This window comes from Anomaloglossus baeobatrachus, chromosome 5 (assembly GCF_048569485.1).
Source record: "Anomaloglossus baeobatrachus isolate aAnoBae1 chromosome 5, aAnoBae1.hap1, whole genome shotgun sequence".
Classification (NCBI taxonomy): domain Eukaryota; kingdom Metazoa; phylum Chordata; class Amphibia; order Anura; family Aromobatidae; genus Anomaloglossus; species Anomaloglossus baeobatrachus.
In genome coordinates this window covers 29879479-29904563 of record NC_134357.1, presented here as the reverse complement: position 1 = coordinate 29904563, position 25085 = coordinate 29879479, and the positions used below count along the sequence as shown (strand labels likewise).

At 49.5% G+C, this 25085-nt stretch overlaps 1 protein-coding gene across 1 annotated transcript in view; it reads left to right on the top strand.

Annotated features, from left to right (window-relative positions):
- Positions 1 to 348: 348 nt before the first annotated feature.
- OGA (O-GlcNAcase) overlaps positions 349 to 25085 on the top strand; it is a 147438-nt gene continuing 122701 nt past the window's right edge. Inside the window, exons 1-6 of the mRNA XM_075348361.1 lie at positions 349 to 789; positions 10940 to 10991; positions 13358 to 13455; positions 14286 to 14416; positions 15153 to 15324; positions 15406 to 15504. Coding sequence (XP_075204476.1) covers positions 618 to 789; positions 10940 to 10991; positions 13358 to 13455; positions 14286 to 14416; positions 15153 to 15324; positions 15406 to 15504 — 724 coding nt within the window. The 5' untranslated portion in view covers positions 349 to 617. The remainder of the gene's footprint in view (positions 790 to 10939; positions 10992 to 13357; positions 13456 to 14285; positions 14417 to 15152; positions 15325 to 15405; positions 15505 to 25085) is intronic.

Here is a 25085-nt window from a genome sequence, read left to right as displayed (position 1 = left end):
AACTTCCTGTGTCAGCCGCCATCTTGCCGGAGCCCTGCACAGTAGGACAGCCCCGCCCCATAGCTTTACCTCTAGCCAGCACTTTGTTTACATGTCAGTTTAAATTCAGAAGCCACGCCTCTTTAACCCTGTCCCAAAATTTTTAATTCACCGCAGACACATTTCCTACGGAATACAAAATATTCCAGCACGTATACAGTTAACCGTTACACCGCCCTTTGACGCTCTGATTGGTCGGGAATGATAAGGCCCCGCCTGGTGACGTCACGCCGCATTGTCAGGCGTAGTCCTGCACAGTTAGTCTGCGCTTTAGGAAGCCCCGCCTTCTAACGCCACTGCGCAGGATCGGGCGCATGCGCACTGTGAAGTAAACATTCTCCGGGGTGCAGACGTTCGGCGGCTCGGTAATTCGATGTCGGTGATTGTTAACGAAGAAAACCGAGTGTCCTGAGCCGGAAAAAGAAGACTGATAACCGGCTGCCGGGGCCGCGGTGTGCACCCTGAGCTCCGAGCATTGGGGTTTTTTTTTTGTGTTTTTGCTTTCCCGTCTCTGAGGCGACTGGTTCCATCCGGTTCCTGCACCTGCGCACTGAGTCCCTGGCAGGAAGCTTGACAGGATGGTGCAGAAAGACGGGCAAGCAGCGGCGGCCGCCAGCTCCGAAGCGAACACGGAGGCCAATCCCAACCCCCTGGTGCCCGAACTGGCGGCGCCGGCGCCCGCAGGGGAGGACACCGACACTGAGACCGAGACCTCCGCGGGCAGGAGGTTCCTGTGCGGCGTCGTGGAGGGTACGTGCTGTCTGCACGGGGTGAGGGGCCCCTGTGCGCGCTGCATCCTGGGAAACGCGCATTGTGCCCTTGTAAGACTACAGGTCCCATCATGCCCCGGTCTGGAGTAGCCCAGCATGGGGGAGGGGGGCTCCATGTTATTTTCAGGGCATTGATTGACAGCAGTAATTCAGCCCTCTTCATAGACCAGGTAACAGGACCCCCCCCCCCTCCTGTTACAGTCCAAGCGCCCAACCTGTGCCAAGACTACAAGTCCCAGCATGCCTATTTCTGGTTTTCAGTCTCCCTGTAGGGTTGTCCATGTCTGTTATTAGGGCCGGGCGTTCACATCTTCAGGAGCCGCCCCCTCCTGGCTGCAGCTCCTGATGGCGGTCATTTCAGGCCTGCGAGGTGTCTGAGCCGTCACAGTCCCACGCTGCAACTACACAGCTTAGGGTACCAGCCACTACAGATATCACTGCAGAGGTGGTCGGTAACTTAGGCAACGAGCAGTAAACTATAGTACTTAAAATCCATCCGTTCTTGAGAACGAGGAAGTATATTTAAAGGGAACCTGTTACCAGATTTGGTGACTATAACCTGCGGCCACCACCGGGCTCTTATATACAGCATTCTAACATACTGTATATAAGAGCCCCTGGCCGGGGGTATAGCATAAAAACACTTTATAATACCAAACGGTCGTGCTGTGGGCCTTATGGGCTTCTCCGGTGTCGGCGCCGCCTCTTTTTGGCCATCTTTGTTCTCCTTCTTCTTTAGCCGCCATACATGACGGGTCCGACGTCATCCACACTCGCTGGCATTCACGTCCTGAGCGGGGGAGATCAAAGTATTGTAGTGCGCCTGCGCAGGACCGGCGAGTGTGTATGGCGTAGACATGTCATGCACCCAGGCTTCAGAAAGAGGACGAAGATGGTCAAAAGAGGCGGCGCCGGCACCGGACAACGGAGACGCCCATTAGGCCCACAGAGCGACCGATAGGACAGTATTATAAAGTGTGTTTTATGTTATTCCCCCGGCCTGGGCTCTTATATACAGCATGTTAGAATGGTGTATACAAGAGCCCGGTGGTGGTGGCTGCAGCTTATACGCCAAAACAGTGGTGACAGGTTCTCTTTAATAAGAGGTAAATTGCAAAGTTTCTTGGATTTAAAGTCACTTTACTTATTAGCCATTGATACCTATCTGCAGCTCTAACCCAGCTAATTGAGTGACCGCTGCATCCAGTCACCGTTATCCGCTATTATGATGGTTAGTGATTGTCTGCAGAGGTCGCTGCATAATGACTATTGTGGTACCCGCTTCATCCAATCTCTGGCCTCTGCTATTGTGATGGTCAGTGATCAGCTGCAGGTTTCACTGTATAATGACTGTATTGTGGTGACCGCTGCATCCAGTCACCAACCTCCGCTATGATGGTGGTCAGTGATTGCCTGCAGGGGTCGCTACATATTGACTGTAATCTGGTGACTGCTGCATTCAGTCACTCGCCTCAGCCATGATCGTGGTCTGTGATTAGCTGCAGGGGTCGCTGCATAATACTTGAAGAACGAGGAAAAATCCAGCATCCGCGATCAATGAGCTGACTAACACTCAATCTTCTGGAATATTAATAAAGTAAGTTTTAATAAACTAATCCATTGCGGATGCTGGATTTTTCCTCGTCCCTCAAGTATTTCCTGCCTGGTAGTCGGCCCAGAGCTTCCATGGACCGCACCCTCCTTTTCCTAGCACTTAGTGAGCTGGTCTTTTTCCTCCATTGTACTTTGTCGCTGCATAATGACACTAATGTGAACGCTGCATCCAATCACCAGCTTTAGCTATGATAGTGGTGGTCAATGATTGGCTGCAGGGGCCATTGCATAATGACTGGAAGCAGTGGTCACCCGATTACAATCACCGGCCTTAGCTACGATGGTGGTCGTTGATTAGTTGCAGGGGTTGCTGCATAAAGACTAATTAGGTGACTTTTGCATGCAATCACTAGTTTCGGCTATGATGGGGGTCAGTGATTGGCTGCAGGGGTCGCTACAATCTCTTGCTGATTGATGGAGTCCAGCCCCGACAGATTACACCGTAGCATCTTCAGCCCCTGCACTGCGCAAATATTCAAATTCTGCCCCATGCGCTGAAAAATTGGTCCTTACTGTTCCTCACTAAGGCAGATATGCCGTGCAAGAACTAGTGGCTGGCATGTTGTAGCGTAACGGGCGGCCGGCGTGTTCCCGTTCATTGGGTGACCGGCGTAATGGGCGGCCATAGCTCTGCAGCCGGGAGCCGCCTCCTGAGCACTGACGGGACCATGGTATTGTACATTGTATTATTTATAGAGCACCATTGGTTCCATGGCGCTATACATGGGTTTACATGTAGAGATCTAGTCCATGTGCATGGGGTTCTCGTAAAGGAGGGGCAGTGAAATCTAGTCTATGAAATCCCCAAAGCTATGCAAGTCTATGGTTGGATCTGCATATTCACAGCAGCTGCTCTGCCGGCCCTCTGTATGGCCAGAGTCACGAGGGCATTATTCCCTGCCCCACTTACCTACCTTATGACTATCCGAGGGCGTCCCGGGCACATGTGAGCGCAGGCGCTGCCGTCACTGATTGATTACTGCTGACGATTCATACTGCTAGTCTGGAAGGCATGCCCGCCGCCGGATATGTGCGCTCAAGAAGAGGTCTGGAGAAGTGGACAGCAGGGTTAACATTACACACTGGCTTTTTTTTATTTCCCTTTGTAGGATATGTTCCCATTTACCAGCATCCCTAACAATAATCTTTGTGTATTGCCCAATTAAAGGGGTGATTCTGTGTGTGTGTGTGTGTGTATATATGTATAGATAGATATAGATATAGATATAGATATATAGATATATATATATATATATATATATATAGATATAGATATATAGATATATATAGATATATATAGATATGGAAAATATGGCTCCATTCTTCCAAAACACAGCGACACACCCGGACCACAGGTTGTATGTGGTACTGCAGATCAGTTCTGTTCCCTGCAATGTAGCTGAGGTGCAAAAGTGCACACATCCCATAGGCAGGTGTAGGGCTGTTTTTGGAAGCCAAGTTTTTTTTTTTTTCAATCCTGCGTAATTTCAGTAAGAAGTTACATCCTATATACAGGATATGATGACTTCTACATGAGTGGGGGAGGGAAATCCGGATTGGGTGCTGAGACCCCATTGATGACATGAATGGCTGCGATGGCAGAGCATGCACTCTGCTCCTTCATCTGTCTTTTTTTTTCCCCATTTTTCAGTACATTTTACAGCAATATTTTCTTGGCAGTAAAAATAAAAAGAAATGAGCCCTTCTAATGTTATTACACCATGTGCAGAATTATTAGTCAAGTTGTATTTTAGAGGATTTTTTTTATTAGGATTTTTTTTATTATTGATCAACTATGTTCTCAATCAACCCAAAAGACTCATAAATATCAAAGCTTAATATTTTTGGCAGTTGTGGGGTTTTTTTTTTTTTAGATTTGGCTATCTTAGGAGGATCTGTTTGTGCAGGTAACTATTACTGTGCAGAATTATTAGGCAACTTAATAAAAACCAAATATATTCCCATCTCACTTGTTTATTTTCCCCAGGTAAACCAATATAACTGCACAAAATTTAGAAAAACATTTCTGACATGCAAAAACAAAACCCAGAAAATGAGTGACCAATATAGCCACCTTTCTTTCTGATGACACTCAGCAGCCGACCATCCATAGATTCTGTCATTGCTTGATCTGTTTACGATCCACATTGCGTGCAGCAGCCACCACAGCCTCCAGACAATGCTCCCAGAGGTGACTGTTTTCCCTCCCTGTAGATCTCACATTTTATGAGACCACAGGTTCTCTATGGGGTTCAGATCAGGTGAACAAGGGGGCCATGTCATTTATTTTTTCATCTTTTAGACCTTTACTGGCCAGCCACGCTGTGGAGTAGTTGGATGCGTGTGATGGAGCTTTGTCCTGCATGAAAATCATGTTGTTCTTGAACGATACCGACTTCTTCCTGTACCACTGCTTGAAGAAGTTGTCTTCCAGAAACTGGCAGTAGATCTGGGGGTTGAGCTTCACTCCATCCTCAACCCGAAAAGCTCCCACAAGTTCATCTTTGATGATCCCAGCCCATACCAGTGCCCACCTCCACCTTGCTGGCGTCTGAGTCGGAGTGGAGCTCTCTGCCCTTTACTGATCCAGCCTCTGGCCCATCAAGAGTCACTCTCATCTCATCAGTCCATAAAACCTTTGAAAAATCAGTCTTAAGATATTTCTTGGCCCAGTCTTGACGTTTTATCGTATGTTTCTTGGTCAGAGGTGGTGGTTTTTCAGCCTTCCTTACCTTGGCCTGTCCCTGAGTATGGCACACCTTGTGCTTTTTGATACTCCAGTAACGTTGCAGCTCTGAAATATGGCCAAACTGGTGGCAAATCTCTCTTCTGACCCATTTTGCCAAAGGAAAGGAAGTTTCCTAATAATTAAGCCCCCCTTATATAGGGTGTTGATGTCATTACACCGCACCCATCCTCATTACAGAGGTGCACATCACCTGATCTACTTAATTGGTAGTTTGCTCTCAGCCTATACAGCCTGGAGTAGGACATGTATAAAAAGCATCATGTGATCAAAATACTCATGTGCCTAATAATTCTGCACACAGTGTATTTATTATTATTATAGCGCCATTTATTCCATGGGGGGCTTTACAAGTGAAAAAGGGTAGACATACAACTATCATTAACCATACATAACAGACTGGTATAGGAGGAGAGAGGACAGTATACTATTCTGGTGATGGGTGAAGGAGTATCCGAACCTCTACTGATATAGAAATAGTCTAGGAAATGATGTCTTATTGGAGTACCCCTTTAATATCTATATAATATGTGGTGAGCAGTTTTGCAAGCTTATGGTAGGAATCTAAGTTGCCACTTTCTGCATTGTACGTCAGCGGTCAGGGATGATGCTTGTCTAGGTATTTGCTCATGTGAAATAATCTCCAGTGGGTACTGCTATGGTGGATGTGCATTCTTATAGCGCGGACGGGATAACTTTCATCAGGTGTGAGACTAGAATCCCACAGGGACGGTGATCTCAGCCGCTGATCCTTTGAGGAGTTGTCAAGTGTGTCCAATATGTATAATTGCTCCTCGCCGCTGAGGCCTTTGGCCACGATCCACAGTCCTGTCGCTCCTTCTCTGGAAATGATTGACACTAATAGATTTCAGGGGCACATTACCGGAGGATAGAAGCTGTCAGCGAGCGGTGGCGAGGCACAGACGTATGTTATATTTTGTGACTGGTTATATGGTGGATGTTTGTGTGGTTTTGCTCCCAGATTTTGCGATCTGCAGTTTGTTGTTTACCTCCCAGGCAGATGGCATTAGTACTTTCACACATCCGTTTTTTTTTTTTCCATCTGTCACAATCTGTTTTGTGACTCATGCGACGGATCAGTTGCAGATTGTGGTACAACTGATGCGACGGATCCCCGTTAAAAAAAAAAAAAAAAAAAACTGATCTATTTTACCAGCTTTGGAGCCTTGCAACGTGAGGCTATGTGCACACATTGCGTATTTGCATGCAGTTACGCTGCGTATTGCACTGTAGCGTAACTTAATGCATCCTGCGCCCCTGCACAATCTGTGAAGATTGTGCATAATCCATGCCCACGTTGCGTTTTGTGTACATACTACTGGGCATGCTCAGTAGAAAATGATGGGAATCCAGCACTGGATTCCGTCGTGCGACGGATTATGGCGGAATCCAGCACCATAGACAACCATTATACCTCTTGACGGATTGTGACGGAATCCTGCGCATTGCAGCATTTCGACGCTCGGAAAAATGTTACATTGTGCGTTGCTTTCGCCCGACGGTCAGTCATTCCACGACTGATCAGTCGCGCAACGGATGCAACGCAAGGCCATCATTTGCAATCTGTCGTTAATACAAGTCTGAGGAAAAAACGGAATCCTGCAAATTATTTTGCAGGATTTAGTTTTTTTTCTCAAAGTGACGGATTGTGACTGAGGGAAAATGAGGGAAATGTGAAAGTTGCCTAAGGCTCTGTGCGCACTAGCCGGATTTTCCTGCGTATTTGTTGCATGTTTAGCTGCAGAAAATGTTCTTAACCTTTCTGCAGTGATTCACTAGCAAATCCAATGGGGAAAAAAATGCTGTGCGCACTAGGCTGATTTTGACAGCTGCAGGTTTTGCTGCGGAATTCCCGCAGCAAAAACAATTGCATGTCACTTCTTTTCCACAGGTAGCTGCGGGATTTCACTTATGTAATTGCAAAATTCCACAAGGCGCAACCTGCGGAAAAAATGCAACAAACTGCATGCGGATTTCGGTACGGATTTGGTGCGTTTTTTTTTTTTCCGCAGGTGCGGAAATCTTTGAGAGCTTGCGGAATTTTCTTAAAGGGAACCTGTCAGCAGAAGTTTTGCACTAAACATAAAAGATTCCCCCTCTGCAGCTCCTGGGCTGCATTCTAGCAATGTTCCTGTTATTATTGTGCCCCCTTTCTGACCAAAATGAATACTTTATAAAGTGGTACCTTTTTGTATGCAGATACTGTAAGTGTACACGGGGGCGGGCTGCCTGGCGTCCGTTATTCTGCCTCCTGCCGCTTTAGGCCGTCCCCCATCGCTCATTTCCACTGTGGACACCGCCCAGTGCTCCAGAGGTCCCCGCGCATGCCCAGTGCCCATCTCTCGTGGATGAGCACTGTGCCCAGTGTCACCACTGGTGACGTGTGCGCAGGCTTTAGATTATGGGCGGCGCTTTGATGTTCATTACCAAGTAACCGCCCATAATCACGTGACCGCGCTTTCCCCCTCTGCCTCCTTCGTTCTGCGCAAGCGCGGGCCTGCTGACCCCACGTTACCTCTTTCCCATCTTGCCCTGAGGCAGGAAATAGATGGGAGGAGCGGAGCAGGACACCACCGATCAGGATTAGACGAAGGAGGCAGAGGGGGAAAGCGCGGTCACGCGATTATGGGCGGTTACTTGGTAATGAACATCACAGCACCGCCCATAATCTAAAGCCTGCGCACATGTCACCAGCGGTGACACTGGGCACAGTGCTCATCCACGAGAGATAGGCACTGGGCATGTGCGGGGACCTCTGGAGCACTGGGCGGCGTCCACAGCTATGGAAATGAGCGATGGGGGACAGCCTAAAGTGGCAGGAGGCAGAATAACGGACACCAGGCAGCCCGCCCCCGTGTACACTTACAGTATCTGCATACAAAAAGGTACCACTTTATAAAGTATTCATTTTGGCCAGAAAGGGGGCACAAGAACAACAGGAACATTGCTAGAATGCAGCCCAGGAGCTGCAGAGGGGGAATCTTTTATGTTTAGTGCAAAACTTCTGCTGACAGGTTCCCTTTAAGAAAATTCTGTTTTCTAGTGCGCACAAGGCCTAAGGGTAGGCTCTCCTATCGCTGACAGCATTTTGGGGGGAGGCTCCTGCTGCAGCCAGTTACTCTACACGCAGATAGAAGTCTGAGCTACAGTTTTTCAGCAGGAGTGGAAGGGATAACAGATCTTCCTGCAGAATAATCTTTTTGTATATATCTCACAGCGCCAGAAACTTGTAGAAGGTTTTGTATTATCGTCCTTTTTACTATGCTATGACCTTTATACCCCATCAATCAGTCATTTTTCTTGAAGTTGTTGTCTTTTGCCAAGAACGTGTTTGGCAACGGCCCAGCCGGTCTGCATATGGGGGGGAAGGCTGCTCCAGGGGCGCCTAAGGGGGGTCAGGAGTAAACCAATCGCTTCCACGCTCTCTAAATTTGTAGTATAAAAATTGACCTTTAATGCTGAAGACCATTAATAGAGCAAATGGTTGTAGGTGTAATGGGAAGTTTGCACCAGACCCCCACTGTGGCTGATTTTGCTGCAGAAAACCAACTGATCTGCAGCAAAACCCGCAAGTCCAAACACTATACACCTTTCCCCTGGTACGATAAGGTGGTCCTCTGTCAGATTCGGTACACCCGTTACCCTCCCCCCCCCCCCCCCCCTCTCGTCATATGATTATAACCGCAAATTGCAGAAAGCAGCGTCCGCATATGACAGCTGATATACGGCCACAGTTCCTGCTCCTGGTCCTGCTGAATAATTAGGCATGTTTTCGGTTCCGGCTCCCGGTGAAGCTGAATGACACCCGCTGTAACAGCTTCCCGTCACGGCGGTCACTTGAGGAATGATGGACAGTATTAGATTAATATTTTGGGTGCTGCTCTTTAATAATCCCTGTCTGCCCTTTGTCAGAGGAACTTTTGTCTTGCGGATGATGGGAGATAATTACACGTTGGTGAATCTTGGCAGCTGAATCGTGACTTGGTAGTTGGCAGCTTTGGCTGCCTCCGGGGCCTTCCTGCTACGGATTAACATTCCTGCAGTTGTAGAGTTTGTTTCATTGGTTAACAATAGATATAATGAATGCAGTAAGATCCGGATGACTGCACTCTGTGGTGAGAGGCCGGGTGCATTGTATACAATATATACTGTACTTCATGGTTTCTTCAGGCCCCTATTGGCTCTGCGTTGTTACGTCGCCCTATCACTTTTTCAGCACAACACACTGCATTGCCTAAGGGTACTTTCACACTTGCGTTAATTACCTTCAGTCGCAGTCCTTTTGGAAAACAGCGGAATCTGTTAACGGATTCCACCGTTTCCCATAGACTTGTACGGATGACGGATTGTGATAGATGTACCTGCGTTGCTTCCGCTGGCCGACGATGCGTTGCTTCCGCCGGGTGGAAGGAACGCAGCATGTAACGTTTTTTGAGCAGCGGAATCCTTTACTTTTTCATGCATGCTCATCTTTTTTTTTTTTTTTTTAAATCGCAAACTTTATTTTGTATCTCGGTGGTCAAACGATCAGCTTTTGAGAGCGCTCAGCTGAGCGCCCGGCAGCCGGCTATTGAGAGCGCTCAGCTGAGCGCCCGGCAGCCGGCTATTGAGAGCGCTCAGCTGAGTGCCCGGCAGCCGGCTATTGAGAGCGCTCAGCTGAGTGCCCGGCAGCCGGCTATTGAGAGCGCTCAGCTGAGTGCCCGGCAGCCGGCTATTGAGAGCGCTCAGCTGAGTGCCCGGCAGCCGGCTATTGAGAGCGCTCAGCTGAGTGCCCGGCAGCCGGCTATTGAGAGCGCTCAGCTGAGTGCCCGGCAGCCGGCTATTGAGAGCGCTCAGCTGAGCGCCCGGCAGCCGGCTATTGAGAGCGCTCAGCTGAGCGCCCGGCAGCCGGCTATTGAGAGCGCTCAGCTGAGCGCCCGGCAGCCGGCTATTGAGAGCGCTCAGCTGAGCGCCCGGCAGCCGGCTATTGAGAGCGCTCAGCTGAGCGCCCGGCAGCCGGCTATTGAGAGCGCTCAGCTGAGTGCCCGGCAGCCGGGCGATCAGCTGATCGTTCACAATAGTCTGCCGCCGGTAAAACTGTAAAGAAAAAAAAAAAAAAGCTTTTCGTTGTTTTGTGTGATCCGTTGCATGCTTTGTGCCATTATATGCAACACATCCGTTGCATCCGTCACACAACGCAATGCAACGGATGCTGTTAAACGCAAGTGTGAAACTAGCCTTATATAAGGGCAACAGCAAAAAAAATACAATATGTATATATTAGGGCTGCATTGGGCGGATGCATGTTGTTATGAGCTTGTATGTCTGATGGCAGAGTTTTGGCTCCACATTTAGCAAATTCCTATAATTATTGACCACCTTGTTGTGTATTGAGCCTGGCCGGGTGCAGAGATCACGGTCATATAAATAGACGACTATACGGTACACGGACAAAAAAGCGCTGCAGCAGTTCTGGCGTAAATATATGGGTGTGGATGGATAGTATGATTAAGGCTTTTGTGCATGGCCGAAAGACATTTCTATGTCCTTTCCACTGGGTTATGACCATCCGGCTAAATGGAGTAGAGGCAATTGACTAATCCTGTAGGCGACTCTGTCCCTCTAATACTCTTTTAAATATTCTCTTCACTTGTGGACCCCCCTAGACGGACGATCTCTTTGATGACCCAGGTGGTGACCTTGTTCTATAGTATTTTTGTATACAGTACAACAGGATTTATATTAATTGTGGTTGTTTTTCCTCTTGCAGGTTTCTATGGACGGCCATGGACTATGGAACAAAGAAAGGAGCTGTTCAGGAGGTGGGTGACTGTCAGGAGATATGTGTTTATTTTACTCCCTTATATAGCCCTATTAATTCCATAGATTTGATCATATGGGTTTTTTTCTCGTCATTTTCTTGGAACGTGCAGAGACTGAGAGAACTAGTCCAATCGCTTTTTTTTTTCTAGCTTCCATTGTAACTCTGACTCCATCGCATTGACGTGTCCTGTGAATGATATCAAGGAAGTCACAACTGCGCCTCGGGCCCATGGTAGGGGTCACAGTATACAAAGTTACATATTGGGGCGCACTACTTCAGTTTGAAGCCAGGATGCGTACACCCGGCTTTATAGTGCGCATGACCCGAACCCCGGGATCATGCGCACTGAGCCGAAATCCAGCATTGGACACGATGGCGGCAGAGAGGTGAGCGAGATCATCCTCTGACGCTACACATTCATTATCATGATAGCACGCCCACAGGGGTATACTAACATGCTAATGGGGGCGACTAGCCAGGGGAACTAACGCCCAGGGGACTAGTGCCCTCGCTCATTATCATACGGTAAAAGATCATTAGAAATGCTTTTTCTAAAGATCTCTTTATCTATGCTAGTGTATACAGGGATATGCACCCAGAACGGCTCGTGGTTCTGGGTGCATATCACACCTGACCGGTTCCCTTTTAACGATAGTCATCGGAGTGGGACTAGAACTGTCTCCTGATCCTGCACCGAGCGCTCCAGACCACTATGGTCCACAGTAATGGATTGTCCTGGAGTGCGGTTTGTCTCCACATTTGCAGAGCGCAGTCATGGAGATAAAAAGGATCAGTGCTGATGACGTTACATCGTGCACTTCCCGTTCATTAGAATCGGTCAGGATAAGTTACTTCTAACTTGTTGTCTCTGGCCTCAGGTTACCACGGTCACTGTACCTTGAGCACCTTTTTGGGATTATCAGTCAGACGACCTGCCTTCCATCTTTAGCCACTGATGTCGATCTGTTATCATTCAGAAAGCCAAAGTCATTAAGATATAAAAAAACTTATAAAATTTGATGTATTTGGATATGGTGAAAATCCTTGGTCTTCCCCTGATGAACCCCTGAAAATAACTCTTCAGGGGGGAAACGCGTCGGGATGTTGGATTACCAGCAGTAACGGGATGTTGGATTGCCAGCAGTGACCCCAGCAGATAAGTTCCCTGCTGGGATTATAAGTTGATTTTTCTATACATCATGGTATATTTGTATCTGTATATCATCTAGAATTGGCTAGTATTACACTAATATTATCGGTAAAAACTATATATGGATTCCCAATTTTGTATTGTGACCAGTCTCATAGGTTATCAATACCTCATAATGACCTGTTGACTATTTCTGCACTTCTACTTTTTTGGTGGTGGGTCCCTTTGCGACTTGCAGGTTAAAGGGATAGCTTAGGGACAGCCGACGTGGAGCGGGGGGCACCCAACACCTTAAGGTGCACCTCCGTTGGTAGGTAGCTACGAGAGAGGGAGAGATTATCCCCTGTTTATCCTTTAGGCTTATAGGCTACTCTATTACATATGAAGAGTCTTGCTACCTTGGGCTCACTCATTCTTGATAAAGACAATCAGTCCCCCTTCCCTCACCAGCAGGTTTGGTACTTTTTCTGACCTTCCACTCACTTTATGTCACCACTATATGACTGTTGTGTATATATAAGAGTTATTATACTCTGTATGTTTGAGTATTTTTAAAGATTTTTTCTAATAAATGTTATTTTTAGGAGTATTTTTCTTGGTTTATGATATAAGTTACTTCTAATAAGATCTCCATGGCTGACTAGTGATTTTGGCTGTAGTGATTATTTGCAGATAGACTGCACAATATATGAGCTCCATGTATGAATATTCGTAGTGTTTTCCGGCTTGTGACCTTTTGGCTTGTGACGTCATTGATGGTCAGATAGAGATGGCCCCGGCATGGCATCTTCACCATTAATGATTGCATTTAGAGCTACAGTTACACAGTATTAATCTGCTGCCTGGAAGCTTATGCCATTTGATTACATTTCATAGAGAGTTGTGAGGAGCGCTGGCTGATGAGGCTCCGGGTGCAGCATAGGTGCAGAAGTGTCCTGTTCGGCTCCCCTTAGATACACGACGTTGGCTGCATAGGGGCTTATAAAAGACGGTGATTCTCTGCCCCCCTATCCGCACCTCCCTGAGGAGGGCACAGCAGCCCCTTCGTTTCAGTGGTTCTGAGACTTGGACCTGCACACACCAGAACTTTAGTCACTGAAGTGTTAAAAAATATTCTGAATCGGCAATCACTCCTCAAGTCCTGACCGTTAACTATCCCCTTCCTTGCACAGGACTATTTACCAGGGTTGTAATACTTGTGTTCTCTCCCATAGACTTCAGAAGTGGAGTCTGAACACGTACCTGTACGCCCCGAAAGATGACTACAAGCACCGGATGTTTTGGAGAGAGATGTACTCGGTGGAAGAAGCGGGTAACTATTCCCATCTCACATTTGAGTGTCGGTGCGGTGGTTCAGCGATTCCCGCAGATTTCTCCTTGTATCTTGTAACGTAGTGGTGGTTTCGTGACTGGTACAGGCCGCGTCCGTCGCCCAGATCTGTGCTTTGTATATGCATATAGTGACACCCTGGGGGGCTCCAGAGGGGAGAAACCTGGTGTCTTGTGAAGTTTTCCTGCGGAGTATTACATATTTGCATTGTGGGTATAATGATCTATTATGGTTACAGATTCCTGTAGGTGGTGACCCGTAGGGCAAAGGACAGAGCCATATATCATTCCCTGCCTTCTCCCTGTATCGCATGCCCTCGCACATCGCTAATGATTACCAGGTTGCACGGCCATTGGATTTAGAATCCGCAGTTTATATAGAGAAGACTTGTCGATCGCAATAATCCAGTGTAATTAGGATTAATCTGCATCCGCAAACCACGAAGCTTCAAGCACAAGACAAAGGAGCCATGACTTGCATGCGTGCGTACTGCTCTTCTGTCTGTTCCGCTTGAACCAAAAAGAATCCCGCCTGAAGCCATAACGTGGTCAGACCTGTTCTGCAGCTATATATTAACGTCGTGAAATAACGAGTTCACCTTTGTACAGTATTTACCAATTACCTTGTAATCTGGCAATCCTAATGCATTATTTTTTTATTAAGCTCCAGAGCTGCACTCACAATTCTGTTGATGGCGTAGCCTATGACTAAAGATGGGAGTGTGCTTTTTTTTTTTTTTTTTTTTTTTTCATTTTCAGTTATTAGAGCCCAATTTAACTATCTCCTATAATAAGCCTTTCTGCTTTCCTCAGATCAGCTCATGACCTTGATCTCGGCCTCCCAGGAATTTGGAATCGAGTTCGTCTATGCCATATCTCCAGGACTCGATATAACTTTTTCTAACCAAAAGGAAGTGTCCACGCTGAAGCGCAAATTGGATCAGGTCAGTATGAATGGTGGTACTCCCAGGGGGTCAGAGACCCTCATTCTACTCCTCTTCACTTGACCTGAAAGAGTGAATCCGTTTTGGGCTTCTTTCACACAACCGTTTAAAACACACATTTTCACGGCCCATGGTGTTCAGGTGCGTATGTGTGTGCTTGTGTCCGTGTGCTATCCGTGTGACATCCGCATAGCACACAAACAGCACAGCATCACCTTCTATACTTACCTGCCTTTGGCGCTGCTGTTACTTCCGGGTCCGTGATGAGTGCAGTGAATATACATCCGGGCCTCGGAAGCAAGTGACAGCAGCGCTGGAGACAGACGAGTATTGAAAATAATTCCAAAGACACGTGTTTTCTCCAGTACGTGTTACACAGATCACATCAATGTGTACTCCGTGTGACATTAGGTGCTGCTGGAGAAAATCTTTCATGTTGCTGTGTGAAAACACAGAAGTGTGCGCACACCCACTGATTTTAATTGGTCTAAGTGTGTCCGGTACATGTGAAAATGGACTTCACGTGTACCGGAAACGTGGACGTGTGAAGGAGGCCTTGGTTCGGGGGTCCTTTTGCTGGTGGCCACATCAGTCATCTGAGCCTGTATGATGGTCGCCCCTGTATATATCCTTATGGCTGAGCTGCCGTCGCGCTTCTTGTTGGTAGTGTCTGGGTTTGTGCTATTTCTCAGCCGTTCCCGCCTGACTCCTCGCTTTCCATTTCTTTAATTTCCAGGTCACTCAGTTTGGGTGCAAGTCGTTTGCCCTCCTGTTTGACGACATCGATCACAACATGTGCCCAGCAGATAAGGAGGTCTTCAGCTCTTTCGCCCACGCACAAGTATCGATAACTAATGAGATTTTCCAGTATTTAGGTGAACCGGAAACCTTTTTATTTTGTCCTACGGGTAAGTAATGTTTTATAATGATTGGTAAAGCGTCCCCTTGTGTGAGACAACGTTGATTTGTGAACGGAAACTGTTTTGCAGAATACTGTGGGACGTTCTGCTATCCAAATGTTGCCCAGTCGCCCTATCTGAGGACCGTGGGTGAAAAACTGCTCCCCGGCATAGAAGTCCTGTGGACGGGTAATTGATTTTCATTCTTCTTTTTTCAGTCTTAATGATTGGAGGTACAGTTAAGGTTGTGTTCACACATCAGTTTTTTGCCATCAGTCACAATCCAGCAAAAACATGAACAAAACGGATCCGGTTTCTTTTGCCGCCGCATCAGTTTCCCCCCCCCCACATAAACTTTTATTAGCGCCGAATGGCCTTGCGTTCCATCCGGCTTTCGCCGGATCCGGCAAAATTTGCTTGTCCGGCGGCCGGATGGAACGTTGAATGGAACTTTCTTCATCGTTCCTTATGGGAGACCCAGACCATGGGTGTATAGCTTCTGCCTCCGGAGGACACACAAAGTACTACACTAAAAAGTGTAGCTCCTCCCTCCGAGCATATACACCCCCTGGATGACCACATCTAGCCAGTTCAATGCTTTGTGTTCAGGAGGTCTCACACACACATGCATTCTCATCTGATTTTTTATTATTTTTTTTTTCGCCGAAAAAACAGATCCGGCGCCATATGGCGTGTTTTATAATGGAAGCCTATTGGCAGCCGGATCTGTCGTCATCCGTCATATGCCGGAATCCGGCGCAGGTTTCCGTTTTTTTTAAACTGACCATGCTCCGTATCAAACCGTATCCGTCAAATGGATGGAAAAAACTGATGCAACAGATCGGTTTTTTTTCGACTGATCCGTCGCATCAGTTTTTTTTTTTTTTTGCTGGATTGTGCCTGATGGCAAAAAACTGATGGGTCATTCCGTGTCAAGTGGACCAGTGGTCCCCACTCGACGTTCTCCGATTTTGCTGAAAATTTATAAGGATGTACATGTATGTTTGAAAAGAGGTTCTGTAAATTTTTAGGGCCAGATCTCAAATATATTGGGCACTGTTGACCTTTCACTGGAGGCCCCCCCCCAGGCCTGCGGCTTCAGCTAAGAGGATTTTGCAAACTTTGGCACATAGCCATTAGAGTTCTATACTGGCTATGATGCTGAAATTTGGCATACTAGCTCACTTTTGCTGCTAAACACGATAAAATTATTACCGGCTATGACAAAACAATATTTCGGCCGCAATTTTGTGTCAAAGTAGCTTGCAAAACGCCTTGCATAAAATTTATGCCAAACTTTGCCCATATATAACTCAAGACCAAAAACCAATAGGAACTGGTGCTTTGCCCTGTACAACAAACATCTTCATGACTTTGCATTGCTGCAATATCACGGTCAAAGCATATGTATTTGTGGAAATACTCACACCCACATATGATGAAAAACTTAAAAAAAAAACGAATTTTACCTATTTTTAGGTCAAATTTCCCAAAAAGGGTACCCCTAAAATATATTAATTCTGTTATCATTTGAAAGAGCACATTTTTCTCTACAAGGATCATTGGGGTTTTTTTGGAGTCTCTCCATTTAAAAAAAGAAAAATGCCACTGAACTTAGTGTTATTTATTAATACGCAATGAATGCTAACTGCACTATTCAAACCCTTGCGTTGGTCCATGGTGGTTATACCACAACCAATTCCCTAAGAATTGGTATTATAATCCTATTAAGAATTGTAATAATGCTGTCTTTCGAGAATTGGCAGCCCCATCGCCTAGGAGCCATGGCAGATAGCCGTGCAAGGCAAGTCGCGGGTGGTCTCTTTATCGCAGGTTCCAAAGCCTGAGGGTGGGTGTCTTTGCCTAGGATCCCAAGCCTAATATTGGGTATCTTTTGCTGGTTCCCAAGCCATAATGTTCAGCCTAAGTAAGTGGTCTGGAATTGTTGCTGAATTTGCAACATAATGGGTTCAGAGAAGCTGTATTGTCGGCCCATTGGTGTTGCAGCTGGTGCTGGAATTATTGCAATGATCGACTGCTCGGGAATCCAGCATGTATCATTTCTCACAGGCCAGTGAAAGACGCTGGTCCATGAGGATGCATAAAATGTATTAATGCATCATGGTCGTCGACTGAAATTTCAGAAATATTTCCAATCCACCAGTTCCTATCGTAAATGCAGGCAATGTATTGCCCTGGCTGGAGGTTTGCAATTGGCATTTCTGATCTGACAGATCCATCTACATGGGCAATGAAAGATGAAGGGTCATTTGACACCCTTGAAATGCGAATCTTTTCTTTGTCGCTCCATTTGGAGACCCAGACAATTGGGTGTATAGCTTCTGCCTCCGGAGGCCACACAAAGTATTACACTTTAAAAAGTGTAACCCCTCCCCTCTGCCTATACACCCTCCCGTGCATCACGAGCTCCCCAGTTTTATGCTTTGTGTGGAAGGAGGCACACATCCACTCATGCATTCTCATATTAGTTATATTGGTTGGAAGAAAAGTGGGCCCCCACGGGGCCCCCGGCATGTTCCCTTCTCACCCCACTACGTCGACGGTGCTGTTAAGGTTGAGGTACCCATTGCGGGTACAAAGGCCGGAGCCTCATGCCGTTTTCCTTCACCATCCCTTAGCGGCTCTGGGAGAAGTGGGATCCTGACCGGTCATCCAGTTATTGGGACCGTGCTCCCTCCGCAGCCCCTGTGGGAATCTGCCGGACAGGAGTCTAATCATCCTCAGGGACCGGGCCCTGCATCTCTAAGGTACTCTGTGTCCCCATGGGGGCTGTGCATGGAGCGCCTTCATCCCGGACGCTGCAGCAGCTGCTGATTTGTGAAGACCGGCGGACTTCCGCGCCTGCTTGTCGGCCGCGGTCTTAAATTTAGTCCCAGGCTTCATTGCGGCCTAGTAGCAAAACTCCCGCCCCCGGGCCTGTCTGTCAGGGGTAAGGGCGGGACTGCCGACCTGACGTCGGATGTGAGGGCCGGAGCATCCTGTATGTTTCCTCCCCCCTCACTGATCACTATGGGGACCCCAGATTCCCGCACTTTTCTAGCGCCGCCCACGGCTCCACTCCTCCCCAGAGAGCTCCGGCAGCCATTTTTCTTTGTCGCTCCATTGGGAGACCCAGACAATTGGGTGTATAGCTTCTGCCTCCGGAGGCCACACAAAGTATTACACTTAAAAGTGTAAACCCCTCCCCTCTGCCTATACACCCCCCCGTGCATCACGGGCTCCTCAGTTTTTATGCTTTGTGTTGAAGGAGGCACACATGCACGCAAGCTCCACAATTTGGTCAGCAGCAGCTGCTGACTATATCGGATGGAAGAAAAGAGGGCCCATAACAGGGCCCCCGGCATGCTCCCTTCTCACCCCACTCTGGTCGGCGGTGTTGTTGAGGTACCCATTGCGGGTACAAGGCTGGAGCCACATGCTGTTTTCCTTCCCCATCCCTTAGGGGCTCTGGGTGAAGTGGGATCCTAATCGGTCACCAGGCACTGGGACCGTGCTCCCTCCGCAGCTCCTGAGGGAATCTGCTGGACAGGAGACCGGGTATCGTCAGGGACAGGCCCTGCTCCTCTGAGGTACTCTGTGTCCCCTTGGGGACGGCGCATAGAGCGCCTGTCTAATGGACGCTGCAGCAGCTGCTGGTTGTGTTGGTGCGCCGGGACTACCGCGCTGACCGCGCTTGTTTGCCGGCCGCGCTTATAACTTTAGTCCCCGGCTTTTGCGGCCTAGTACCGCATATTCCCGCCCCCGGGCCTGCCAGTCAGGGGTAAGGGCGGGACGCTGCACTGGACGTCAGCGCTGAGGGCTGGAGCATACCTAGTATCCTCCTCCCCCCTCACTGAGCACCGTGGGGCACCAGATTCCCGCACTTTCTAAGGCACGCCCACGGCACCCTCCTCCTCTCAGAACGCTGGCAGCCATTCCTATCAGCACTTCTGACGCTGGAGTACTTCAGAGACAAGCTCCACAGCGCTGGGAGGCACAGGCAGGGAATCTGGTGGTCACACAAACGCTGAGGGCGGTCGGTAAGCAGCACCTGTTACTAGGTGCTTGCCCCACTGGGTGCCGAAGTGTATATTTATATGCTTATATTGTATACATTTACTCTGTACGGCCGCACTAGTGCTTTGGCTATATACCCTCTCTGATTGCTCTAAGAGGAGACAACAGCATGTCGTCCGCAAAAAGCAAGGGTGCCAAGGCACAGGCTTACTTTGCAACCTGTACCTCATGTGCGGCTATGCTACCTGTAGGTTCCACCTACCCTCATTGTGTGCAATGCTCGGCCCCTGTGACACTCACTCAGCCGGAGCCTCTGCCACTGGTGGGACCCTCGGCCCAGGTGGAACCACCTGCTGCCACTGTCCCGGTGACAGGGACAGAGTTTGCAGTATTCGCTGACAAACTTTCTGAGTCTATGGATAGATGGTCTGCTAAGATACTAGAAGCTTTGCAGTCCAGACCTGTAACACAGGCCCCGGGCACTGTTGAATCATTGCCCTCAGTCCCCCCTCGGTCGGCGCAGCAAAGTGCTCCTGGGGCGACTCATAGGTCCCACGGTGACGACTCTGACACAGACCGCAGTCCCAGACCGGCTAAGCGGGCTCGCCGGGAGCTTCCCTCGACTTCATCACACTGTTCAGGGTCTCAGCATGAGGACTCTCTGGAGGATGAAGCGGAGGTGGCAGATCACGGCTCTGATTCTGACGCCGCTCTCAACCTTGATACACCTGAAGGGGACGCCATAGTAAACGACCTTATAGCGTCCATCAATCAGGTGTTGGATCTTTCTCCCCCAACTCCTCAGATTGAGGAGTCAGCTTCTCAGCAGGAGAAATTCCATTTTAGGTTTCCCAAACGTACACGGAGTGCGTTTCTTGATCACTCCGACTTCAGAGATACAGTCCAGAAACACCGAGCTTTTCCAGATAAGCGCTTTACTAAGCGCCTTAATGACACACGTTATCCCTTCCCCCCTGACGTTGTCAAGGGTTGGGCTCAGTGTCCCAAGGTGGATCCTCCAGTCTCTAGACTGGCGGCTAGATCCATAGTTGCAGTGGCAGACGGTGCATCTCTCAAGGATGCCACTGACGGGCAGATAGAGCTCCTGATGAAATCCATCTATGAAGCTATCGGCGCGTCCTTTGCTCCGGCATTCGCAGCCGTATGGGCACTCCAAGCTATCTCAGCTTGTCAGTCTGAGATTAATGCAGTCACACGTGCCTCTACTCCGCAGGTTGTGTCCTTAACCTCTCAGGCGTCGGCGTTTGCGTCCTACGCCATGAATGCTGTCCTGGACTCTGCGAGCCGTACGGCGGTAGCATCCGCCAATTCGGTGGCAGTCCGCAGGGCCATGTGGCTACGTGAATGGAAGGCAGACTCTGCTTCCAAAAAGTTCTTAACCGGTTTGCCATTTTCTGGCGAACGCCTGTTTGGCGAGCAATTGGATGAAATCATTAAACAATCCAAGGGAAAGGACTCGTCCTTACCCCAGTCCAAACCAAACAGACCTCAACAACGGAAGGTACAATCGAGATTTCGGTCCTTTCGGCCCTCAGCCAGGTCTCAATTCTCATCGTCCAACAGGCCACAGAAGGGTCAGAGGAACTCCGATTCATGGCGGTCTAAGTCACGTCCTAAAAAGACCGCCGGAGGAACCGCTCCCAAAGCGGCCTCCTCATGACTTTCGGCCTCCCCAAACCGCATCCTCGGTCGGTGGCAAGCTCTCCCGCTTTTGCGACGCCTGGTTGCCACATGTCCAAGACCGATGGGTGAGAGACTTTCTGTCTCACGGTTACAGGATAGAGTTCCGCTCTCGTCCTCCGACTCGTTTCTTCAGAACATCTCCGCCCCCCGAGCGAGCCGACGCTCTTCTTCAGGCGGTGAGCACTCTGAAGGCAGAAGGAGTGGTGATCCCTGTTCCCCTTCAGCAATTGGGTCACGGTTTTTACTCCAACTTGTTTGTGGTGCCGAAAAAGGACGGATCTTTCCGTCCCGTTCTCGACCTCAAACTGCTCAACAAACACGTGAAAACCAGGCGGTTCCGGATGGAATCTCTCCGCTCCGTCATCGCCTCGATGTCCCAAGGAGACTTCCTAGCATCAATCGACATCAGGGATGCTTATCTCCACGTACCGATTGCACCAGAGCATCAGCGCTTCCTGAGTTTCGCCATCGGGGACGAACACCTTCAGTTCGTGGCGCTGCCTTTCGGCCTGGCGAGAGCCCCACGGGTCTTCACCAAGGTCATGGCAACAGTGGTAGCAGTCCTACACTCTCAGGGACACTCGGTGATCCCTTACTTAGACGATCTCCTTGTCAAGGCCCCCTCTCGGGTGGCATGCCAACACAGCCTGAACATTGCTCTGGAGACTCTCCAGAGATTCGGGTGGATCATCAATTTCCCAAAGTCAAAATTGACACCGACCCAATCGCTGACATATCTCGGGATGGAGTTTCATACTCTCTCAGCGATAGTGAAACTTCCGCTGGACAAACAGCGTTCACTACGGACAGGGGTGCAATCTCTCCTTCGAGCCCAGTCGCACCCCTTGAGGCGCCTCATGCACTTCCTAGGGAAGATGGTGGCAGCAATGGAGGCAGTTCCATTTGCGCAGTTTCATCTGCGCCCACTTCAATGGGACATTCTCCGCAAATGGGACAGGAAGTCGACGTCCCTCGACAGGAACGTCTCCCTTTCTTTGTCGCTCCATTGGGAGACCCAGACAATTGGGTGTATAGCTTCTGCCTCCGGAGGCCACACAAAGTATTACACTTAAAAGTGTAAAGCCCCTCCCCTTCTGCCTTTACACCCCCCCGTGCCTCACGGGCTCCTCAGTTTTTATGCTTTGTGCGAAGGAGGCTGACATCCACGCATAGCTCCACATCTTGGTCAGCAGCAGCTGCTGACTATGTCGGATGGAAGAAAAGAGGGCCATAACAGGGCCCCCAGCATGCTCCCTTCTCACCCCACTCTGGTCGGCGGTGCTGTTAAGGTTGAGGTACCCATTGCGGGTACATAGGCAGGAGCCACATGCTGTTTTCCTTCCCCATCCCTTAATGGGCTCTGGGTGAAGTGGGATCCTAATCGGTCTCCAGGCACTGGGACCGTGCTCCCTCCGCAGCCCCTGGGGAATCTGCTGGACAGGAGCCGGGTATAGTCAGGGACAAGGCCCTGCTACTGTGAGGTACTCTGTGTCCCCCTGGGGGACCGCGCATGGAGCGCTTGTGCCATACACACTGCAGCACTGCTGGGTGTGTTAGTGCGCCGGGGACTACCGCGCCGGCCGCGCTTATTTGCCGGCCGCGCTTATAACTTTAGTCCCCGGCTTTTGCGGCCTAGTATCGCATATTCCCGCCCCCAGGCCTGCCAGTCAGTGGAAGGGCGGGACGCTGCACAGGACGTCGGCGCTGAGGGCTGGAGCATACTCTGTATCCTCCTCCCCCCTCACTCAGCACAGTGGGGCATCAGATTCCCGCACTTTCTAGGGCACGCCCACGGCCCCTTCCTCCCCACAGAACGCCGGCAGCCATTCCTGTCAGCACTTCTGACGCTGGAGAGGAGAGACAACACGGCTCTGGGAGGCCCAGGCAGGGAATCTGGTGATCACACAACCGCTTTGAGCGGTCGGTAAGCAGCACCTGGGTGCTGGCCCCACTGAGTGCCGAAGTGTACATATATATATATATATGCTTATATGCTATACATTTACACTGTACGGTCGCACTGTTGATTTTTGGCTATATACCCTCCTGGATTGTACTCAGAGGAGACAACAGTGTGTGCAATGCTCGGCCCCTGTGGCACTTACTCAGCCGGAGCCTCTGCTACTGGTGGCCCAGGTGGAACCACCTGCTACCACTGTCCAGGTGACAGGGACGGAGTTTGCAGTATTTGCTGACAAACTGTCTGAGAGTATGGATAAATGGTCTGCTAAGATACTAGAAGCCTTACAGTCCAGACCGGTGACTCAGGCCACGGGCACTGTTGAATCATTGACCCCAGGCCCCCCTCAGTTGGAGCAGCAAAGTGCTCCTGGGGTGACCCATAGGTCCCAGGGTGAGGTCTCTGACACGGACCGCAGTCCCAGGCCGCCTAAACGGGCTCGCTGGGAAATTCCCTCGACTTCATCACACTGTTCAGGGTCTCAGCAGGAGGACTCTCTGGATGATGAAGCGGAGGTAGCAGATCAGGATTCTGATCCTGAAGCCGCTCTCAACCTTGATACACCTGAAGGTGACGCCATAGTGAATGACCTTATAGCGACCATCAATCAGGTGTTGGATATTTCTCCCCCAGCTCCTCCAATTGAGGAGTCAGCTTCTCAGCAGGAGAAATTCCGTTTCAGGTTTCCCAAGCGTCCATTGAGTACGTTTCTGGATCACTCTGACTTCAGAGAGGCAGTCCAGAAACACCGAGCTTGTCCAGATAAGCGTTTTTCCAAGCGCCTTAAGGATACACGTTATCCCTTCCCCCCTGACGTTCTCAAGGGCTGGGCTCAGTGTCCCAAGGTGGATCCTCCAGTCTCCAGACTGGCGGCTAGATCCATAGTTGCAGTGGAAGATGGGGCTTCACTCAAAGATGCCACTGACAGACAGATGGAGCTCTGGTTGAAATCCATCTATGAAGCTATCGGCGCGTCTTTTGCTCCAGCATTCGCAGCCGTATGGGCACTCGAAGCTATCTCAGCTTGTCATGCGCAGATTAATGCAGTCACACGTACGTCTGCTCCGCAAGTGGTGTCCTTAACCTCTCAGGCGTCGGCGTTTGCGTCCTACGCCATTAATGCTGTCCTGGACTCTGCGAGCCGTACGGCGGTAGCATCCGCCAATTCGGTGGCAGTCCGCAGGGCCATGTGGCTACGTGAATGGAAGGCAGACTTTGCTTCCAAAAAGTTCTTAACCGGTTTGCCATTTTCTGGCGACTGTCTGTTTGGTGAGCGATTGGATGAAATCATTAAACAATCCAAGGGAAAGGACTCATCCTTACCCCAGTCCAAACCAAACAGACCTCAACCACGGAAGGTACAATCGAGGTTTCGGTCTTTTCGGTCCGCGGGCAGGTCTCAATTCTCCTCGTCCAAAAGGCCTCAGAAGGATCAGAGGAACTCCGATTCATGGCGGTCTAAGTCACGTCCTAAAAAGACCGCCGGGGGAACCGCTCCCAAAGCGGCCTCCTCATGACTTTCGGCCTCCTCACACCGCATCCTCGGTCGGTGGCAGGCTTTCCCGCTTTTGCGACGCCTGGCTGCCACAGGTAAAAGACCGTTGGGTGAGAGACATTCTGTCTCACGGTTACAGGATAGAGTTCAACTCTCGTCCTCCGACTCGGTTCTTCAGAACATCTCCGCCCCCCGAGAGAGCCGATGCTCTTCTTCAGGCGGTGTGCACTCTGAAGGCAGAAGGAGTGGTGATCCCTGTTCCTTTTCAGCAACAGGGTCACGGTTTTTACTCCAACTTGTTCGTGGTGCCGAAAAAGGACGGATCCTTCCGTCCTGTTCTGGACCTAAAACTGCTCAACAAACATGTAAAAAACAGGCGGTTCCGGATGGAATCGCTCCGCTCCGTCATCGCCTCAATGTCCCAAGGAGATTTCCTAGCATCAATCGACATCAAAGATGCTTATCTCCACGTACCGATTGCTCCAGAGCATCAGCGCTTCCTGCGTTTCGCCATAGGGGACGAACACCTTCAGTTCGTGGCACTGCCTTTCGGCTTGGCGACAGCCCCACGGGTCTTCACCAAGGTCATGGCAT